At 43.6% G+C, this 22,765-nt stretch overlaps 1 protein-coding gene across 1 annotated transcript; it reads left to right on the top strand.

The window, feature by feature from the left end:
- The first annotated feature begins 9,864 nt into the window (after positions 1-9,864).
- Positions 9,865-22,278, top strand: LOC127344704 (calcium-dependent protein kinase 3-like). Its single transcript, XM_051371043.2, has 7 exons — positions 9,865-10,611; positions 17,844-17,987; positions 18,069-18,221; positions 19,226-19,341; positions 19,459-19,626; positions 21,591-21,821; positions 21,906-22,278. The coding sequence occupies exons 1-7, from the start codon at positions 9,954-9,956 to the stop codon at positions 22,053-22,055; spliced, it is 1,620 nt and encodes a 539-aa protein (XP_051227003.1). The 5' UTR covers positions 9,865-9,953; the 3' UTR covers positions 22,056-22,278.
- The last annotated feature ends 487 nt before the right edge of the window (positions 22,279-22,765 follow it).

The raw sequence follows: 22,765 nt of genomic DNA, 5'->3' as shown, positions 1-22,765 counted from the left end.
CTTAGACAAAGCATCAATGTTTTATCCCTAGTGGCACAAAGACATCCACAACCATAGAACTTTCTGTCACTGTCCCAGATTTAATGGAGGCATGAACCCACTATCGAGCATAAATACTCCCTCTTGGAGTCACAAGTATCAACTTGGCCAGAGCCTCTACTAGCAACGGAGAGCATGCAAGAACATAAATAACATATATGATAGATTGATAATCAACTTGACATAGTATTCAATATTCATCGGATCCCAACAAACACAACATGTAGCATTACAAATAGATGATCTTGATCATGATAGGCAGCTCACAAGATCTAACATGATAGCACAATGAGGAGAAGACGACCATCTAGCTACTGCTATGGACCCATAGTCTAGGGGTGGACTACTCACACATCAATCCGGAGGCGATCATGACGATGAAGAGACCTCCGGGAGATGATTCCCCTCTCCGGCAGGGTGCCGGAGGCGATCTCCTGAATCCCCCGAGATGGGATTGGCGGCGGCGGCGTCTCTGTAAGGTTTTCCGTATCGTGGCTCTCGGTACTGGGGGTTTCGCGACGAAGACTATATGTAGGCGGAAGGGCAGGTCAAGGGGCGTCACGAGGGGCCCATACAGTAGGCCGGCGCGGCCAGGGCTTGGGCCGCGCCGCCCTGTTGTGTGGCCACCTCGTGGCCCCACTTCGTTTCCTCTTCGGACTTCTGGAAGCTTCGTGGAAAAATAGGACCCTGGGCGTTGATTTCGTCCAATTCCGAGAATATTTTCTTTGTAGGATTTCTGAAACCAAAAACAGCAGAAAACAGCAACTGGCTCTTCGGCATCTCGTCAATAGGTTAGTGCCGGAAAATACATAATAATGACATATAATGTGTATAAAACATGTGAGTATCATCATAAAAGTAGCATGGAACATAAGAAATTATAGATACGTTTGAGACGTATCAGTAACTCATAAAAATCTGCCAATTTACGTGTGTTCCTCAGATATGTACGCAACTTTCATTAGTTTTGAGTTTTCTGATTTGAGCAACGGAAGTACCTCTTAAAAATTCGTGTTTACTGGCTGTTCTGTTTTGATAGATTCTGTCTCTGTTGTTTGCATTATCTCTTGTGGACTTTAAGCAAGGCTTTCTAGACGAGGAGAGCTGTAGCTAATGTTTTATTGAGTTCTTGCAATGTGTCACTACAGGGCTAAAGTGGATTAAAGTTTTTTGAGTACTAACCCCTCTAATGAAGTTTATGAGAAGTTTGGTGTGAAGGAAGTTTTCAAGGGTCAAGAGAGGAGGATGATATATGATCAAGAAGAGTGAAAAGTCTAAGCTTGGGGATGCCCCCGTGGTTCATCCCTGCATATTTCAAGAAGACTCAAGCGTCTAAGCTTGGGGATGCCCAAGGCATCCCCTTCTTCATCAACTTATCAGGTTTCTTCTATTGAAACTATATTTTTATTCGGTCACATCTTATGTACTTTACTTGGAGCGTTTGTTTGCTTTTATTTATGTTCATTCTCTGAATAAATTCATGCTTGTGTGGGAGAGAGACACGCTCCGCTCTTTCACATGAACACTGGTGTTCTTAGCTTTATCTTTAATGTTCATGGCGGAGTTGAAATTGCTTCGTTAATTGCTATTTGGTTGGAAAAAGAAAATGCTTCATGTGGTAATTGGTATAATGTCTTGAATAATTCGATACTTGGCAATTGTTGTGCTCATATAGATCATGTTTAAGCTCTTGCATCATGTACTTTGTACCCATTAATGAAGAACTACATAGAGCTTGTTAAAATCTGGTTTGCATGATTGGTCTCTAGAGTCTAGATATTTTCTGGGTAAGGTGTTTGAACAACAAGGAAGACGATGTAAAGTCTTATAATGCTTACAATATGTTCATATGTGAGTCTTGTTGCACCGTTTTATACTTGAGTTTGCTTCAAACAACCTTGCTAGTCTAGCCTTGTATTGAGAGGAATTTCTTCTCGTGCATCCAAATCCTTGAGCCAAAAACTATGCCATTTGTGTCCACCATACCTACCTACCACATGGTATTTCTCTGCCATTCCAAAGTAAATTACTTGAGTGCTACCTTTAAAATTCTATTCTTTGCCTTTACAATACATAGCTCATGGGAAAATAGCCTTAAAAACTATTGTGGTGAAGAATATGTACTTATGTATCTTATTTCTTAATAAGTTGCTTGTTGAGCAATAACTATGTTTCTGTGGACGCCATCAACTTTTACCTTTGTTGAATATCATGTGAGTTGCTATGCATGTTCGTCTTGTCTGAAGTAAGGGTGATTTTCATGATCAAATGATTTGAGTATGCATATTGTTAGAGAAGAACGTTGGGCCGCTAACTAAAGCCATGAATCATGGTGGAAGTTTCAGTTTGGACAATTAATCCTCAATCTCTTATGAGAATATTATCTGTTGTTAAATGCTTAAGCATTAAAAGAGGAGTCCATTATCTGTTGTCTATGTTGTCCCGGTATGGATGTCTAAGTTGAGAATAATCAAAAGCGAGAAATCCAATGCGAACTTTCTCGTTAGACCTCTGTACAGGCGGCATAGAGGTACCCCTTTGTGACACTTGGTTGAAACATATGTTATGCAATGATAATCCGTGTTAATCCAAGATAATTAGGACAAGGTGCGAGCACTATTGGTGTACTATGCATGAGGCTTGCAACTTATAGGATGTCTTATACATAACTCATATGCTTTATTACTACCGTTGACAAAATTGTTTCTATGTTTTTAAAATGAAAAGCTCTAGCACAAAAATAGTAATCCATGCTTCCCTCTGCGAAGGGCCTTTCTTTTACTTTATGTTGAGTCAGTTTACCTACTTCTTTCTATCTTAGAAGCAAACACTTGTGTAAACTGTGTGCATTGATTCTTACATGTTTACCTATTGCACTTGTTATATTGCTTTATGTTGACAACTATCCATGAGATATACATGTTACAAGTTGAAAGCAATTGCTGAAACTTAATCATCCTTTGTGTTGCTTCAATGGCTTCTACTTTGAATCTATTGCTTTATGAGTTAACTCTTATGCAAAACTTATTGATGCTTGTCTTGAAAGTACTATTCATGAAAAGTCTTTCTTATATGGTTCAGTTGTTTAATCATCATCTTTACCATTGCTTTGAATCGCTGCATTCATCTCATATGCTTTACAATAGTATGATCAAGATCATGTTGGTAGCATGTCACTTAAGAAATTATCTTTGTTATCGTTTACCTACTCGAGGGCGAGTAGGAACTAAGCTTGGGGATGCTTGATACGTCTCAAACGTATCTATAATTTCTTATGTTCCATGCTTGTTTTATGACAATACCTACATGTTTTATACACACTTTATATCGTTTTGATGCGTTTTCCGGAACTAACCTATTGACGAGATGCCGAAGGGCCAGTTGCTGATTTCTGCTGTTTTTGGTTTCAGAAATCCTACAAAGGAAATATTCTCGGAATCGGACGAAATCAATGCCCAACATCTTATTTTTCCCGGAACCTTCCAGAAAGTCAAAGGGGGACCAGAGGGGAGCCCTGGGGGCCCCACACGTGTGGGCGGCGCGGCCCAGGGGGGGCGCCCCCCTAGTGTGAGGAGGCCCTGTGGCCCCTCCGACTCCGCCTCTTCGCCTATAAGAAGCCCACTGACCTAAATCTTCGACACTGATTGACGAAACACCAGAAAACCTTCCAGAGCCGCCGCCATCGCGAAACTCCAATTCGGGGGACAGAAGTCTCTGTTCCGGCACCCTGCCGGGATGGGGAAGTGCCCCCGGAAGCCATCTTCACCGCCATCTTCACCGCCATCGCTGTCTCCATGATGAGGAGGGAGTAATTCTCCCCCGAGGCTGAGGGCTCTACCGTAGCTATGTGGTTCATCTCTCTCTTTGTGATCTAGTTACTCTGGTGATGTTATTAAAGTACTCTATTCCTCCTTCATGATGTAATGGTGATAGTGTGTGCATCATGTAGTACTTGGCGTATGTTATGATTGTAATCTCTTGTAGATTATGGAGTTAACTATTACTATGATAGTATTGATGTGATCTATTCCTCCTTTCATAGTCTGTCGGTGACGGTGTGCATGCTATGTTAGTACTTGGTATAATTGCAATGATCTATTATGCACTCTAAGGTTATTTAAATATGAACATCGAATGTTGTGGAGCTTGTTAACTTCGGCATTGAGGTGCTCTTGTAGGCCTACACAATTAATGGTGTTTGTCATCCAACAAGAGAGTGTAGAGTGGTTTTATTATGTGATCAATGTTGAGAGTGTCCACTAGTGAAAGTATGATCCCTAGGCCTTGTTTCCAAGCACTGAAACTCCATTTATTTACTGTTCTGTTGCATGTTTACTCGCTGCCATCTTTATTTCAGATTGCTATTACCACTCATATTCATCCATATTACTTGTATTTCACTATCTCTTCGCCGAACTAGTGCACCTATACATCTGACAAGTGTATTGGGTGTGTTGGGGACACAAGAGACTTCTTGTATCGTGATTGCAGGGTTGCTTGAGAGGGATATCTTTGACCTCTTCCTCCCTGAGTTCGATAAACCTTGGGTGATCCACTTAAGAGAAACTTGCTGCTGTTCTACAAACCTCTGCTGTTGGAGGCCCAACACAGTCTACAGGAATAGAAGCATGCGTAGACATCAAGCACTACTGTAGCAACCTCTCCTTATCTTTATTTTATTGCATTGTTGTGCCAAGTAAAGTCTTTGATAGTAGGGTTGATACTAGATTTGGATTACTGCGCAGAAACAGATTTCTTGCTGTCACGAATTTGAGTAGTATTCTCTGTCGGTAACTCAGAAAAATCTGCCAATTTACGTGCGTGATCCTCAGATATGTACGCAACTTTCATTCAGTTTGAGCTTTTTCATCTGAGTAAGTTAAGTGCCCCTAAAAATTTCGTCTTTACGGACTGTTCTGTTTTGACAGATTCTGCTTTCTATTTCGTATTGCCTGTTTTGCTATGTTTGATGGACTTCTTTGTTCCATTAACTTCCAGTAGCTTTGTGCAATGTCCAGAAGTGTTAAGAATGATTATGTCACCTCTGAATATGTGGATTTTCAATTATGCACTAACCCTCTAATGAGTTTGTTTCGAGTTTGGTGTGGAGGAAGTTTTCAAGGGTCAAGAGAGGAGGATGATATACTATGATGAAGAAGAGTGAAAAGTCTAAGCTTGGGGATGCCCCCGTGGTTCATCCCTGCATATTTCAAGAAGACTCAAGCATCTAAGTTTGGGGATGCCCAAGGCATCCCCTTCTTCATCGACAACTTATCAGGTCACCTCTAGTGAAACTATATTTTTATTCAGTCACATCTTATGTGCTTTACTTGGAGCGTCTGTTTGCTTTTGTTTTTGTTTTTGTTTGAATAAAATCGGATCCTAGCATTCTTTGTATGGGAGAGAGACACGCTCCGCTGTTGCATATGAACACATGTGTTCTTAGTGCTACTTTTAATGTTCATGGCGAAGGTTAAAACTGCTTCGTTCATTGTTATATGGTTGGAAACGGAAAATGCCTGATGTGGTAATTGGTATAATGTCTTGACTAATTTTATACTTGGCAATTGTTGTGCTCATATAGATCATGTTTAAGCTCTTGCATCATGTACTTTGCACCTATTAATGAAGAACTACATAGAGCTTGTTAAAATTTGGTTTGCATGATTGGTCTCTCTGAGTCTAGATATTTTCTGGTTAAGGTGTTTGAACAACAAGGAAGACAATGTAGAGTCTTATAATGCTTGCAATGTGTTCTTATGTAAGTTTTGTTGTACCCGTTTATACTTGAGTTTGCTTCAAACAAGCTTGCTAGCCTAAGCCTTGTATTGAGAGGGAATTCTTCTCGTGCATCCAAATCCTTGAGCCAAAAACTATGCCATTTGTGTCCACCATACCTACCTACTACATGGTATTTCTCTGCCATTCCAAAGTACATTACTTGAGTGCTACCTTTAAAATTCTATTCTTTGTCTTTGCAATACATAGCTCATGGGAAAATAGCCTTAAAAACTATTGTGGTGAAGAATATGTAGCTATGTATCTTATTTCTTATAAGTTGCTTGTTGAGCGGTAACCATGTTTCTGGGGACGCCATCAACTTTTACACCTTTGTTGAATATCATGTGAGTTTCTATGCATGTTCGTCTTGTCTGAAGTAAGGGCGATTTTCATGATCAAATAGTTTGAGTATGCATATTGTTAGAGAAGAACATTGGGCCGCTAACTAAAGCCATGAATCATGGTGGAAGTTTCAGTTTGGACACTAATCCTCAATCTCTTATGAGAATATTATCTGTTGTTGAGTGCTTATGCATTAAAGAGGAGTCCATTATCTGTTGTCTATGTTGTCCCGGTATGGATGTCCTTAGTTGAGATCTATCAAAAACGAGAAATCAAATGCGATTTATCTCCTTGGACCTTTGTACAGGCGGCATAGAGGTACCCCTTTGTGACACTTGGTTGAAACATATGTTATGCAATGATAATCCGTGTTAATCCAAGCTAATTAGGACAAGGTGCGAGCACTATTGGTATTCTATGCATGAGGCTTGCAACTTATAGGATGTCTTATACATAACACATATGATTTATTACTACCGTTGACAAAATTGTTTCTAGGTTTTCAAAATAAAAGCTCTAGCACAAAAATAGTAATCCATGCTTCCCTCTGCGAAGGGCCTTTCTTTTACTTTATGTTGAGTCAGTTTACCTACTTCTTTCCATCTTAGAAGCAAACACTTGTGTCAACTGTGTGCATTGATTCTTACATGTTTACTTATTGCACTTGTTATATTGCTTTATGTTGACAACTATCCATGAGATATACATGTTACAAGTTGAAAGCAATCGCTGAAACTTATATATTCCTTTGTGTTGCTTCAAAGCTTTCTACTAAGAATTTATTACTTTATGAGTTAACTCTTATGCAAGTCTTATTGATGCTTGTCTTGAAAGTACTATTCATGAAAAGTCTTTGCTATATGATTCAGTTGTTTAGTCATTATCTTTACCATTGCTTTGAATCACTTCATTCATCTCATATGCTTTACAATAGTATTGATCAAGATCATGTTGGTAGCATGTGACTTAAGAAATTATCCTTGTTATCGTTTACCTACTCGAGGGTGAGTAGGAACTAAGCTTGGGGATGCTTGATACGTCTCCAACGTATCCATAATTTCTTATGTTCCATGCTAGTTTTATGACATTACCTACATGTTTTATTCATACTTTATATCGTTTTGATGCATTTTCCGGAACTAACCTATTAACAAGATGCCGAAGTGCCAGTTATTGTTTTCTGCTGTTTTTGGTTTCAGAAATCCTAAAAAGGAAATATTCTTGGAATTGGACGAAATCAACGCCCAGTATCTTATTTTTCCCTGAAGCTTCCAGAGCACCGAAGAGGGGCCAGAGGGGAGCCAGGGGGGCCCCACCCCACAAGGCGGCGGGGGGGGGGGGGGGGCGCCCCCTATGGTGTGGCCCCACCAGGACTCCTTCGAGGCTGCCCTTCCGCCTACTTAAAGCCTCCGTCGCGAAAACCCTAAAAGAATAAGCAACGATACGAGAAAAGTTCCAGAGCCGCCGCCATCGCGAAGCCAAGATTCGGGGGACAGAAGTCTCTGTTCCGGCACGCCGCCGGGACAGGGAATTGCCCCCGAAAGGCATCTCCATCGACATCACCGCCATCTTCATCGCCGCTGCTGTCTCCCATGATGAGAAGGGAGTAGTTCTCCACCGGGGCTGAGGGCTCTACCGGTATCTATGTGGTTAATCTCTCTCTCATGTACCCCAATACAATGATCTCATGAATTGCCTTGCATAATTGAGATCCATATGATGAGCATTGTATCACTATTAATCTATGTGCTACTCTAGTGATGTTATTAAAGTAGTCTTTTCCTCCTTCATGATGTAAAGGTGACGGTGTGTGCATCATGTAGTTCTTGGCGTAGGTTATGATTGTAATCTCTTGTAGATTATGGAGTTAACTATTACTATGATAGTATTGATGTGATCTATTCCCCCTTTCATAGCTATTGGTGACGGTGTGTATGCTATGTTAGTTCTCGGTCTAAATTGCAATGATCTATTATGCTCTAAATGTTACTTAAATATGAATGCCGAATGCTGTGGAGCTTGTTAACTCCGGCTTGAGGGAACTCTTGTAGCCCTACACAATGAATGGTGTTTGTTATCAAACAAGAGTATATGTAGCACAAGTGAGGAGAAGTTATTTATTATGTGATCAATGTTGAGAGTGTCCACTAGTGAAAGTATGATCCCTAGGCCTTATTTCCAAGCACTGAAACTCAGTTTATTTACTGTTCTGTTGCATGTTTACTCGCTGCCATCTTTATTTCAGATTGCTATTACCACTCATATTCATCCATATCACTTGCATCTTACTATCTCTTCGCCGAATTAGTGCACCTATACATCTGACAAGTGTATTAGGTGTGTTGGGGACACAAGAGACTTCTTGTATCTTAATTGCAGGGTTGCTTGAGAGGAATATCTCTGACCTCTACCTCCCTGAGTTCGATAAACCTTGGGTGATTCACTTAAGGGAAACTTGCTGCTGTTCTACAAACCTCTGCTCTTGGAGGCCCAACACTGTCTACAAGAATAGAAGCACACGTAGACATCAGGGTGCTTTAGGCAACCTTAGAAAAGAACCGCTAAAGTTTATCACTTTGCCCTAAGTTTTCGAGTATAGCATATTCACCCCATGTATTAAATGTAGGCGATCTTTTAGGTTCTTATGGTCATCAAGCTCTACCATGAGAATGAAGTCGAAGGCAGGGCTGATACAACAACATAACTTGATCGAGCTAGCCGGTGATGCCGCAGTTGACCGCGATAGTGAAGAAGAAGTCAACACAAAGATATTCCGACCACCAAACGCTAAATTAGGGCTAGGGTTCCAGGTTTTGTGGCACACCAACATTGGGGAAGATGTGTCTGTCAGTAGCTAAAAGGGATGGTCGATGAGAGAGTGAAGAAATTGGCATCTAAGGTGGAGCGGGCCAGTGAGGTGAGATGCGGCAACACCGTCCTCTGTGGTGGAAGACAACCGCTTGGACCTAGGTAGACCAGTGATTTTAGCCAGCACCATCGGTGCTAGAGAAGAGTAAAGCGGCAATGACAAAGACAAGGAAGGGAAGCTGGTAGGAAGTGCTATATTATCCATTTTATTGCTAAAATATATGCGGAAAGTGCATTTAGCACATGAGCACCAGTGCTCCCGAGGTCTGAAAATGATATTTTAGGATTTTTTTTTTGAAATTAAATACGCACATACATATAAATATTTCAAAGGTACGGTATAAATTTTGGAGGAAAATATATTGTAGTTTGAGCTATACAAAAAGACAAAAAATATGTTGTAATTTGAGTTTTCTGTGTGCATATTATGCCTTCGTCCTGTAGGCTTTATATTGTAGCATGATTTTAGTGCATATACTTTCACATTGCAGAACCGTTAATTTTCAGAAGAAATAAATGAGAGTGTGATGCCATTTCGCTCATTTCTCGTCCCCTCGCGCGCAGTCAAACTTCCTACCAGTTCAGAACCACCTGTCATGCACTCTCACTCCCCTCCGCAAACCGCACCCAGAAGCAAACACACAAACGCCAAAACCCCGCCTTGTCAGCGGCACACGCAAGACGCTTCGTCCTCGTCGGCGTAGGCTAGAAGCTGCCGCCCGCGCATCCCCACTGCTACGAGTCCCCAGCGCCGCGTACCCAGCGCCCCCGCCATACCGTTACCCGGCGACACAGTTACTGCTCCTCTACTCCTCTGTCTGCCTCTGCTACTCCTCCAGTTCCTTCTTCCCCACACCAGCAACCCAGCCGCGCAATGCCGTGCAAACCCTAGCCTCCCGCCCCTCTGATCCCATCGCGCGGCCATGGGCAACTGCTGCCGCTCGCCGGCCGCCGCCGCGCGGGAGGACGTCAAGTCCTCCCACTTCCCCGCCGCCGCCGCCGCCAAGAAGAAGCCCCACCAGCCGCGGCCCGGCGCCGGCGGGCAGAAGCCGCGCCTGGACGTGCTGGGCGAGGAGGGCTGCGAGTTCGCCGGCGGGATCGACGCCAAGTACGCCCTGGACCGTGACCACGAGCTCGGCCGCGGCGAGTTCGGGGTGACCTACCTCTGCATCGACCGGGCCACCAAGGAGCAGCTCGCCTGCAAGTCCATCTCCAAGCGCAAGCTGCGCACCCCGGTCGACGTGGAGGACGTGCGGCGCGAGGTGGCCATCATGCGCCACCTGCCCCGCAGCCACAGCATCGTCGCGCTGCGGGAGGCCTGCGAGGACGACGCCGCCGTGCACCTCGTCATGGAGCTCTGCGAGGGCGGCGAGCTCTTCGACCGCATCGTCGCAAGGGGCCACTACACGGAGCGCGCCGCGGCGGGCGTCACCCGCACCATCGTCGAGGTCGTGCAGCTCTGCCACCGCCACGGCGTCATACACCGGGACCTCAAGCCCGAGAACTTCCTCTTCGCTAACAAGAAGGAGAACTCGCCGCTCAAGGCCATCGATTTCGGACTCTCAATCTTCTTCAAGCCAGGTAAATTTTTGTTTGCACTACCCCCCCGGAATCTAGATCCCTTTCCCCAATTTGGGACAACTGCTCATCTGAATTTTTTATCACTCTTGCGGGATACATGGGTTTAGTGGACTGTTTCGGGTGGAATGCTGGGTAATGGGCATCGCTGTAGCTAAAGGCACTTGCTTTGCTGCTAAAAATAATTTGGTGTCCCTCTCACAGGGGAACTTACGATTCTCGGAAAGAATTTTTGGTAGGTTGGTGAATGCAACAGTCAAGTGGGTGCTGGATATGTATCACCGTTACCTATTTGGTGCACAGAAAAGTAACCCTCTACGCTTCTTTGCTATGCGATTTGGAGGAATTGCTGACCTCTCATGACCAGCAGTTCAACGCCTACCCTGTATGCATCTGCCGTAGCCTCAATAGCCTGGTCTGCTGAAGATCCTGCTTTTGGTTCTTTGTGTGGTACTTTAGGGGGTCCCGGGTCCAGGACGTTTCTAGTCAAGGTTTAAAATAACAAGCTATTTCTCCGCTAATAGCGCGCTATAGCATATCTAGAGGGTCTAGCATATCTAGAGGGTCCACGCTTAGTAATTTTGCTCGCTGTGGCGCTATTTGCGAAACAGCATGCTATATCGCCCTAAAACTTCATAGCGTTAGCACGCTATTTTTTTCAGGCAAGTTGCTTTCACTTTTTCGTGGTGATGAACTACAATCTGTTGGTTCCACTTCTAAATCAGAAGATAATATCGCTAATGCTAATATTTTTTAATAAATAATTTATACTATGTTGTTGCCTTGTGAAATGTTGATGTTAGCCTTCTAAGATACTTGAGATCTATTTCTATATGTGGTTATGTATGTATGATTCGGTCACTTTTGGACTATATATGTCTATTCGTTCTAGTAAAATTATTTATTTTTAGGCTATATTTAGTATTATTTTGAAAATGCTATTTAAAATATACCACGCTATTACCACGATATAGCGTCCATATCGTTTGAAGGAGGCTGCCGCTAATTCATTTAGCACGCTATTGTAAACCTTGTTTCTAGTACGCACCAACAGTAAAGATTTATGTTTTGCCGTACCCTCACGGTAGGCCTCCATCTCTATTTATATTAGCATATCGGTATACAACAGATTACAATCAATCCGATCCTAAGATCGTGGGATATGCTAGCTAACCTATCTTGGGGATCAAGGCAGCTACATGTACAATACATAGTATATACGTTTTACATTCCCCCTCAATCTTAACCGGTGCTAGTAAGGTTCAGATTGTGAGACAGCCGCTCAAGCATGTGCCGTGTGACTGGTTTGGTGAAGCCATCAGCCACTTGATCACGAGAAGAGACAAATCGAACATCAAGAGTTCCCAAGGCCACCTTCTCTCGAATAAAATGAAAATCCACCTCAATATGCTTGGTGCGTGCATGGAACACTGGATTTGCGGTAAGGTAAGTCGCGCCAAGGTTATCACACCATAATATCGGTGCCCTTGGTTGTGGGACATGAATCTCTTTTAGCAATGACTGAATCCATGTAACCTCAGCAGCACCATTTGCCAGCGCCTTATACTCAGCCTCGGTACTAGATCTCGAGACTGTTGGTTGTTTCCTCGAACTCCATGAAACAAGTGTGGGACCAAAGAAAACAGCGAACCCTCCAGTAGAGCATCGATCATCAGGGCTACCGGCCCAATCAGCATCCGTGAAGACACTCAATAATGTAGATGGAGATCTTCGGATGCTAAGTCCAGTGGTGGTTGTACCTCGAATATACCGCAGAATGCGTTTCACGGCCTCCCAATGTTGATCAGTGGGGTTGGATAGAAATTGACACACTTTATTGACCGCAAATGAAATATCCGGGCGTGTGAGAGTGAGGTACTGTAGTCCACCTACAATGCTGCGATATCTGAATGCATCATCTCCATTTAATGGTGTTCCCAATGTACTAGAGAGTTTATCGGTGACTGACATAGGTGTAGAAACTGCTTTACACTTCTCCATGTGAGCACGATGTAGCAGATCCTCGGCATACTTGTGCTGAGATAAGGTCATCCCCCCTGAAGTGTATGCAGCTTCAAGGCCAAGAAAATACCGAAGTGTACCAAGATCCTTAATGGGGAAGGAACTAGATAAATTACGCAGCAGATGATCCACAACCGAAGAGCTTGAGCCAGCAATAACAATGTCATCGACATAGACGAGCATAAGAATAGTGACTCCATCATGATGATAGATGAACAAGGATGTGTCTGCCACAGAAGGAATAAAACCCAATTGCTGAAGTTTGTCACTAAGGCGGGAGTACCAAGCCCGAGGAGATTGTTTGAGACCATACAATGACTTCTGAAGTTTGCACACAAACTGAGGATAGCGAGGGTCTTCAAAACCGGGCGGCTGATGCATAAAAACATCCTCTTCAAGGAAACCGTGTAAGAAAGCATTGCTCACATCTATCTGACGAAGGGTCCATCCACGGGAAATAGCAAGTGAAAGCACAATGCGGACAGTGGCAGCTTTAACAACTGGGCTAAAAGTTTCATGAAAGTCGATTCCAGACTGTTGTGTGAAACCTCGTGCAACCAATCGTGCCTTGTACTTGTCGAGAGACCCATCAGTGTTGTTTGACCTTGAAAATCCACTTGCAGGACACAATGTTTGTACGTGATGGCCGTGGAACAAGAATCCATGTCTTGTTGTCTTGCAATGCTCGAAATTCCGCCTCCATGGCGGTGCGCCATGCAGGGTCAGCGATGGCATCACGGTGAGATGCAGGCATGGCGAAGAAAGCACGGCGCATGGGGTTATAGCGCACCGTGCCGTCCGTATACTGTCGAGGACGATGAATACCATGACGAAGTCGAGTGACGACGCCGGCAGGAGGCGCTGGAGGTGGCGATGCAGTATCATCAGGCGAGGCGGCAGCAGTATCCTGCTGCTGTTCCGCGTCAAGCGAGACGCGGTCATGTGCCGGATCGGGGGCTGCTTCATGCGGCCCATGTGGAGGAGATGGCGCGGTCGGAGCAGCACGGGGTGCGAGGCCATGCACCCTGGGTACGTCAATCATGGACGTAGTCTGGACGTCAATCGGAGACGAGCGAGCGACCTCAGCTGGAGCTCCTGTAGTATTTCCTGCAGCTGAAGCTCCTCCAGTACTTCCTGCACTCAACACGTTAGAGCCTAACAGAGACAGGTTATAATTCCGCATGGGTGCATCCTGTACTACTGGCTCGGTCAAGGGAAAAATGGTTGGATTGATTAAAAGATCAAGATTAGGACGAGATCCGGATGCAAAAGGGAAAACTTTTTCATCAAACACGACATCACGCGATATATAAATGCGACCAGTTGAACGTTCAAGACACTTGTATCCTTTATGAAAAGAACTATAGCCAAGGAAGACACATAACTTGGATCGATACGCAAGTTTGTGAGCATTATATTTACGGAGGTTAGGCCAACACGCACACCCGAAGACTCGTAGAAAGGTGTAGTCAGGCTGGATTTTAAGAAGACGGAATAATGGTGTTTGGTTAGCTATGACTCGACTAGGCATGCGATTTATGAGGTAACAAGCCGAGAGAAAAGCTTCGTCCCAATATCGAAGAGGAAGAGAGGAGTGTGCTAAAAGAGCCAAACCTGTCTCAACAAGGTGGCGGTGTTTACGTTCAGCAATTCCATTTTGTTGGGATGTATGGGGACACGATACACGATGGGAGATGCCTGTGCGCTGAAAATATGCATGAAGTCGATGATACTCGCCACCCCAATCCGATTGAACTGATCGAATTTTGGAGTTGAGAAGACGCTCTACATGAGCTTGAAAACGATAAAACACCTGTTCAACATCAGACTTATGTTTGATAAGATAAATCCAAGTGAAGCGGCTAAAATCATCAACAAATGATACATAATATTTATAGCCACCAGATGAGGCAATAGCAGGACCCCAAACATCACTATGAATGAGCTCAAGAGGATATGTGGTTATTCGAGATGATAAAGTATATGGTAATTGATGACTTTTTGCACATTGACATGCATCACAAACGAAAGACTCAGAAACGACACCACTTGAAAATTTATTTGACCTAACAATCGACTCGACGACATTATTGGAGGGATGTCCTAAACGTTGATGCCATTGATCGGAGGAGACGCGAACACCAGAGTAGGCTTGACGAAAGGATGAAGACGAAGCTCGATCAAGCGGAATAGGGTAGAGTCCACCACGACTTCTACCGTGGAGCAGAATTCTCCTCGTGGCCTTGTCCTTAACAAGAAAATAGTCACGGTGAAACTCAACAAAAACATAGTTGTCGGAAACAAGGCGATAAACAGATAACAAATTTTTGCTTATTTGTGGAACGTGAAGGACATTATTTAGAGCAAGATTATTATTTGAGCCAGGAAGTAAGGAGCGACCAATGTGCGAAATTTTCAAACCTGATCCATTGGCGACCTGAACATGATCGCGCCCATGATAGCGCTCATGCATGGTCATACGGTCGAGCTCGGAGGTGAGGTGATCAGTGGCCCCTGTGTCCATGTACCAATGGGGGTCCCCGCCAGAAGAGCTGGCTCCATAGCCACCGTAGTAGCCGCCATAGTGAGAGCCACCACCCTGCTGATAGCCTCCATGTCCATAGCCACCATGTCCGTGATGATAGCCACCGTGGCCAGCATGATAGCCGGCGTGATAGCCAGCATGATTCCCGCCACCATGATAGCCACCATGGCCGGGAGCGGGGTCGCTGGCCTGGAATGCATGGTTAAAGTGCTCGCGGCATCGCAGCGCCTCGTGCCCAGGCTTGTCGCATACCTGGCACCTAGTGTGGAAGCGATTTCCTCCATTGCCACGCCCGCGGCCACCGCCGCGATTGGCATAGCCACCGCCGCGATTGGGATAGCCACCGCCGCGATTGGCATAGCCACCGCCACCACGATTACCGCGGTAGCCGCCGCCATTGTTGTTGGTGTTGCGCTGGTTGTTGGTGTTGTTGGAGCCGGTGCGGGCGACGTTGTTGGCGGAGGAGGAGAAGTCATCACGAGAATTTGCACGCATATTCTGACGTGCCTCATAGCTCAACAGAAACGAGTAGAAATCTGTGAGAGTTACCGGAGTGTTGATGACGGTGAGCGAGGCCATGAGCGCGTCGTAGTCCTCGCCGAGGCCAGCTATGATGTAGCTGATGATCTCGTCATCCTCCAGAGGATGCCCAACACTTGCCATAGTGTCGGCATAGCCCTTCATCTTGGCGAAGTATTCAGCGACCGTCATGTCGCGTTTCTTCTCACCCGCGAGCTGCGCGCGTATGTTGTTGATGCAGGCGCGGTTGGTGGCGGAGAACATGGCGTGCAGTGAAGTCCAGAGCTCGTGCGCTGAGGTCGGAGTTGTCATCTGCCCGAGTACCTCTTCTGTCATGTTGGAGAGGAGGGCGCCGAGGACTTGCTGGTCTTGCAGGAACCAGCGCTGGAACGCCGGATTGGACACCTGGCGAGCGGCGTCGCCAGCACCTTCAGTGATCATCCGGCTTGGAGCTGGGATGGATCCATCAAGGTACCCAAAAACATTAGCTCCCGTCAGAACGGGAACGACCTGGGTCTTCCACAGCCTGAAGTTTGTGCGGGAGAGGCACACGGTAATGAGGCCGCTGAATGTCGCGGCAGCCGGAACGGTAACGGTGGGGGCTGAGACGAGGGAACCGGCAGAGCTTGAGATGATCGCACCGGAGGTGGTATCCGCTGGACGTCATGGCAGATGAGATGTGGCGGCGTGATGAAAGAAGAGATGGGAATGGCTCTGATACCAAGTAAAGATTTATGTTTTGCCGTACCCTCACGGTAGGCCTCCATCTCTATTTATATTAGCATATCGGTATACAACAGATTACAATCAATCCGATCCTAAGATCGTGGGATATGCTAGCTAACCTATCTTGGGGATCAAGGCAGCTACATGTACAATACATAGTATATACGTTTTACACCAACTATATTTAGGAATCGAAGAAACAACTGGCGGAGTGTGGTTGTTGCAAATTTCAGTCATTTTCCAACACATATAGTGTTCATCAGTACTTTCAGTTCTTCAGCATGTGATTTGAGCTCGGTGGGCTGTACTTTGGGACAAAGGATATAGCACAAATTATTACAGTTTACGAGTGAATGCTGAATGTATACTTTTTGGTAGCAGTAATGCAGCTAGGTGTAGTTGCTTGCTTGCTTACTGCGATGCTAGTTTATGGATTGTCCGTGAGCCTGGGCAGCATGGGTTAATGCAAATGAGCTTTAGAATAAAGGGATGACATAGACAGGGATGCATATCTTGCATCTTCTGATTTTGCTTACTTTTAGAGATGCAATCCTTTCCTTTTTTATAGAGTATGCCAAACAACCAAATCCTAAGAGATAATATAAGCAACAAAGTCATACCAAATCCTAGAGATAAGGAAACTAATCACAATCTAGGAATAGGAGGTACTATTCAAAAGAGTAGTTTGTCCTGCGGGGTGAAACTTAAACAGCAGTACTGATTATAGTTTATCGAGTACGTTTATCGGTAGGTCTTAGGATTTAGATAAGTGACATGAAACCATACCTCCACCAGGAATATGCTGTATGTGAGCTCTCCTATATTGATTTCCTTTTTAGGTTCTTTTCATCATGAGGTATTGAGGTTGTTGTCTGTCTATGTGGACAGCTGAATAATTTGTTCACCGTTTACTAGGTAGCAGCTTATCCAGACAAAAGAGGCTTCTCAGAAACTCAAGAAGCTTTTCTTCTTTTTGTTTGAGGATCTCTTGCAAACTTTGGAGTTACCTTCATCTGTACATGTCGTGAAAGTTGACTGTTATTAGCACTCCAACATTGCATATGGATATCAGTGCCTTCACATTACATTGCATCAAGAGACAGCGTGTTCCCTTTTGTTTCTTGTAAATCAAGGGATAATGGAGGCAGTCAGGCATTGTAATGACAAAGTAGACAAACCCACTCCCCCTTGACCGGGATCCTCTGCTGTAGCACATGGTAGCGTTCGGTTGCTGACATGTGGGCCCACCAGACGTGGGGTCCACATGTTGGCGACCCACGTCAGGGGAGCTACGTCCCTCTCCCTTGTAGGGTTCCTAAAACAAGCAATTGATTTGCAGTGATTGCGCAGAGCGTGTCTATCACATAAACAAAATTCTACTTTCATCCGATTCTTTTTTATGTACTCGTTCTATGTTTTTCAGGTGAAAAGTTTTCAGAAATTGTGGGAAGCCCTTATTACATGGCTCCCGAAGTACTGAAGAGGAACTATGGACCAGAAATAGACATCTGGAGTGCTGGCGTTATCTTGTATATTTTGCTATGTGGAGTTCCTCCATTTTGGGCTGGTATGATTTAATTGAAACCTTCTTTGTCTTTAGCTTTAACTTCATTTCATTCATGAGACCTTACACATGGAAATATTACAGAGACTGAACAAGGTGTTGCACAGGCTATTCTTCGCGGAAATATCGATTTTAAACGGGAACCCTGGCCTAATGTTTCAGAAAATGCTAAAGATTTAGTTCGACGTATGTTGGAACCTGATCCAAAGCTCAGGTTAACTGCAAAGCAGGTTCTTGGTATGTTATACACACTGATATACTGCCTGTCTACTTCCCTCCACAAACTACCATGGCATTGAACTCCACTCTTTTCTGCCCTATACCTTCCAAGTGCCAACAATATGCATCATGACATAATGTAGCCTTGCATTAATTGGTATTTTGTCTGTATATGAGGTTAAATTTGGTCTGTGTACATGGCTACTTGGCTTGTACCTGTTTACTTGTCCAGCAGGACCTACTTGAAATATTTTCTGAGATAGAACTATTCTAACTCGGTGACATGGTAAGCTAGTCCTGGTTGGCCATTTCTCCGGTAACATAAAAACTAAAATTTAATTACACGTTAAACTATCTTTCATTTTTGTTGGCAGTTTTGTTATTTGGTTTCCAGTGTGTTGTCTTTGCTTTGTTTGTGTATCTGTTGTGCTCTTCCCAAGGTTACATTTATGCATCTTATTTGGAGGATAGTTATCATTTGTGTATGTGAACTTCTGAAGTCTAACTAATTTTCCACGTGGATTGCTGGCCAGTACAGCTATTTACTTATTTAGAGGATAGTTACCGTTTGTATAGCTTATCCAATATTTTTCTGCATGCCTGACTCTAAGCAATAAACTTGGACATACAGAGGGTTTCGATTCTTCATCTAAAACATGTGTTGTTGAATCAGCTCCATTATTTCGAAATTCAGTGCCTTAAAAGTTAGACACTTAGTTGCTGAAATGAAGATGTTAAACATAGACCAGATTCAGTCATCAATGTATATAATTATTGCTTGGTCATTTTGTAGAATGTTTGTGCTATAACTGAGAGAATGTTTGGGCGAAACACTTGGTGCACTTTGTAACTTGATGTTACCTCAGCCCATATTCTTGTAGAGAGTGGAATGGCCTTCTTAAGCATCTTGTCTTTTTCCCCAATACTTCTGAATTCACATTCATGTGTTTTCCCCTGATTTTTTTTATACATATTTAGGTAAGTATAATTAACTTTTGACATGAAACTTTTATTTATCACAGAGCACCATTGGCTTCAAAACGCTAAGAAAGCTCCAAATGTTCCTCTTGGAGATATTGTCAAGTCAAGGCTCAAGCAATTTTCTAGGATGAACAGATTCAAAAGAAGAGCTCTAAGGGTATGTGCATTGCCCATTTAACCTTTCCATCCTTGTTTGATGCTCAACAATTTTCCAAGTCTCTGCCTTACATTTTACAGTTAAGATGATAATAAATGATGTATAACATTTCACTAGGTCATCGCTGATCATTTGTCTGCTGAGGAAGTTGAGGACATAAAGGAGATGTTCAAGGCAATGGATACTGATAATGATGGTGTTGTCTCTTGTGAAGAACTGAAGAGTGGAATAGCAAAATTTGGCTCTCATCTTGCAGAATCAGAAGTGCAGATGCTTATTGAAGCTGTAAGTATTTCAAAGAATTTAACTTCCATTTACTGCTTTATTAAGAAAAGCTGATGGACACATGGGAATACTGTTGAAAATATCCATTTGTGGCTAACAAACCACATGTTTGGAGAACTGGTATAAAAAGATATACTGTAGTAAAATTCATGAAGTCCACATACTTCACCAAACTATCACAACGGCAAAACTACATTTTAAAGGAAAACTTTCATGTGAATTCCTTAAAACTGTAGTTCCTTGGCAGGTATGTCAAAAGCATGTAGTCACCTGGCCCACTTGTCATACACTATTTTTGTGACAAAATTTACCACAATTATGGTGAAAGATTCATGTGGCAAGCCAACACTTTACCAACCAAACAGCTGTAACAGCTGTTTGGTCGGTAAATTTCGATAAAGGGAATATATTAATATCGCGAAGATACCAGTTACACCCAGCCTAAAGTCGTGCCCTAATGGCAATACGGATGCACACAACCAAAAAAAAAAGAAGAATTACAGAAAATAAAAGTCCCGCTACAGTGATCTATTCCTTGTAACAGCAGACCAAACACCAATGAGACAACACGAAATCCATATTCTCCAAAAACGATGCCTCCAAGAAGTGAACAGTGCAGAAGCGTCGTCATCGCCCTGATCATAGATCATAGGTTTTCACCCAGGAGAAAATCCGCGCTACAAAACAATGCCTTCAACAAGGACATCTCCAGGCGCAACCAATTAAGGCCAGACCTTGGGTTTTCACCCTGCAAGTTTAGACTCTGAATTTCTATTGTGCTGTCGCCCCCACTTGCTGATGCCGCTGCTCCAAGTCACGGATTAACAATCCAAACCTCATCGCCACTCGGACTCGAACCACCATTACTAGTCCTCAGATCTCGGCTTCCATGCCATTCTCCGCGACTGACTTTACCATGGGACTAAAGACATGTCCCATGATGGCAACAGACTGCGAAGCTTCGCATCGCTCCCTCTGAAACCAAACAGACAGAAAAAACATGGTCTTGTTATTCCATCAGATTAACATTCCAGAAACAGGTTTAAATTAAGCTACGGGGCGGTGCTCAAACTCGCAATCTCAACAGCCGCACCTATGTTTCTTTTCCACCATGGTACAAAGTCTTTCTCATCAGATGCGCTGTTTGACTTCTTCATTTTCCCTCTGCCAGTTGCTTTTTTTCTCGAAAAGAAGGATAACCCCCGGCCTTTGCATCGATTGATGCATATAGCCTTAAACTTTGCCAGTTGCTGTGTGGATGCTTGTACATTGTTTAACATGTCAAACAAATGGAGGGGATTTGGTGCAACTATTTGACTTGGCCCCTTAGTTGCTGGTGTATTTTACACACACTTTACAGGTTAAAGCGTTTGACATTCCTTTCCAGAAACGAATTGAAAATTTCCAGTGGATATTTATTCTAGCTCACCACTTGGCCTAGGTTCATGTAACTCATTCCTTCTAGATGACAAAAGCTAGAGTGGCTAAGGTATTGGGTACTTGTACCATTTCAGGAACCATAATAACTTTACTTTGCATCATTTGTCTATTGACCTTGTAAAAGAACTGAAAAATGTGGCAAATAAGGAGTACGGTACACCCACTCATTGTCCTGCTGAAAGAACCTCTTGCCTTTGTCTGATGTTTACCTTGCTAATTTTGCCTTCAACATTTCTGTCTCCTAGCATTAGACCTTTTTCTTTTTACTACGAGACTTATTTTAAGACCCCTTTAGCCATGCCATCTGTTTAGTTTTGTCTGGTGGACTGATATTTTCGATCGGTTGCATAGTTCATGGCATCATATGATATCTTGTTTGAGTTTGTGGTTAACATAAGTATTTGACACAGACAGGTAAAAAGAAGGATGAATTACTGAATTTGCAACCATGCTCAGATTTAGTTCGATTAGATTGTATGTTATACTCAGCAACATTATTATTGATCAGCTATGGTTGGTAACAGGTGGATACAAATGGTAAGGGAGCACTGGATTATCCTGAATTTCTAGCAGTTTCTCTTCATTTGCAACGGATGGCGAATGATGAGCACCTTAGGCGGGCTTTCCTGTTCTTCGACAAGGATGGCAATGGTTACATCGAGCCGGACGAGCTTCGAGAGGCTCTAAAGGATGACGGGGCAGCTGATGGCATGGAAGTGGTGAACGACATATTGCAGGAAGTCGACACTGATAAGGTGATGATTCTCTTGTAGTATCTAGTACAGCCACTACTTTTGGTTCTCAGTTCGTCTAAAAGACCATCTGCTTTGTGTGTGTAGGATGGCAAGATCAGCTACGACGAGTTTGTAGCAATGATGAAGACAGGCACGGACTGGAGAAAGGCATCACGGCATTATTCCAGAGGGAGATTCAACAGCCTTAGCATAAAGCTTGTAAAGGACGGATCCGTGAAATTGGGCGTCGAGTAAAGAAGCCGTGGTGTTAATCTATGTGCGTGTAGTTAGGCATTTGGGCCGGGTAAGGAGAAACTCCTTTAGTTTTTATTTCTCATGATTGTTTTGCGTGGAAATTTAGATAGGTGGACACCCATCTGATTGGCTTACATTTGTAATTAGCTCTCCTGTATCACTGTCAATTGTATCAAAGGGTTTGGTCTTGTACCCTCCGGTCCAAAATACGTGTGATTTTCTATGCTGCCCTGTCGCGAAAGTAGGGGGGGATATCGAGCGGTCAACTCGACTTAACTCGCAAATACTTGTTAGTAGTTAACAGACTTGTCTGACTTGACTCATTAACATAACGAGCTTAAAATCCCAGCTTGGCTTGACTCGGTAAATATTCGAGTTAGCACGATAAGCTTGATAAGCTCATTAAGTAACCGAGAAAGGTAATGAATTCATCTAGGAGTAAGAGTATAAGAAGGATGGTTCATCATCTATACCTCTTCGTGTAGATTTTGGCAAATTTAACATGAGAGTACATGTATCTTTGGGATACTAGTTCTGGTTTTCCTTCAGTGTTGACCAATCTAAGTTTACCGAGTACTCGCAGCTTAATTTATTGAACTTATTTTTTAACAAGCTAAAAATATCAACTCAACTGAACTTATTAGTGTCCAAGTTCAAGTTACGTCGAGCCGAGTTTTCAAGTACAGTACTTATTAACCTTATGAACTTCG

Source organism: Lolium perenne, chromosome 3 (assembly GCF_019359855.2).
Source record: "Lolium perenne isolate Kyuss_39 chromosome 3, Kyuss_2.0, whole genome shotgun sequence".
In the NCBI taxonomy this organism is placed as follows: Eukaryota; Viridiplantae; Streptophyta; class Magnoliopsida; order Poales; family Poaceae; genus Lolium; species Lolium perenne.
The sequence above is the reverse complement of the archived record's forward strand: the minus strand, read 5'-3'. Positions and strand labels throughout refer to the sequence as shown.

What these genes read in the sequence shown, in the direction of transcription:
- LOC127344704 (XM_051371043.2), top strand. Translation starts at nt 9,954, where the DNA reads ATGGGCAACTGCTGCCGCTCGCCGGCCGCCGCCGCGCGGGAGGACGTC. An exon ending in AACTGCAAAGCAGGTTCTTG is followed by an intron (nt 18,222 to 19,225) that starts GTATGTTATACA and finishes TATTTATCACAG; the next exon opens with AGCACCATTGGCTTCAAAAC. An exon ending in TCAAAAGAAGAGCTCTAAGG is followed by an intron (nt 19,342 to 19,458) that starts GTATGTGCATTG and finishes ACATTTCACTAG; the next exon opens with GTCATCGCTGATCATTTGTC.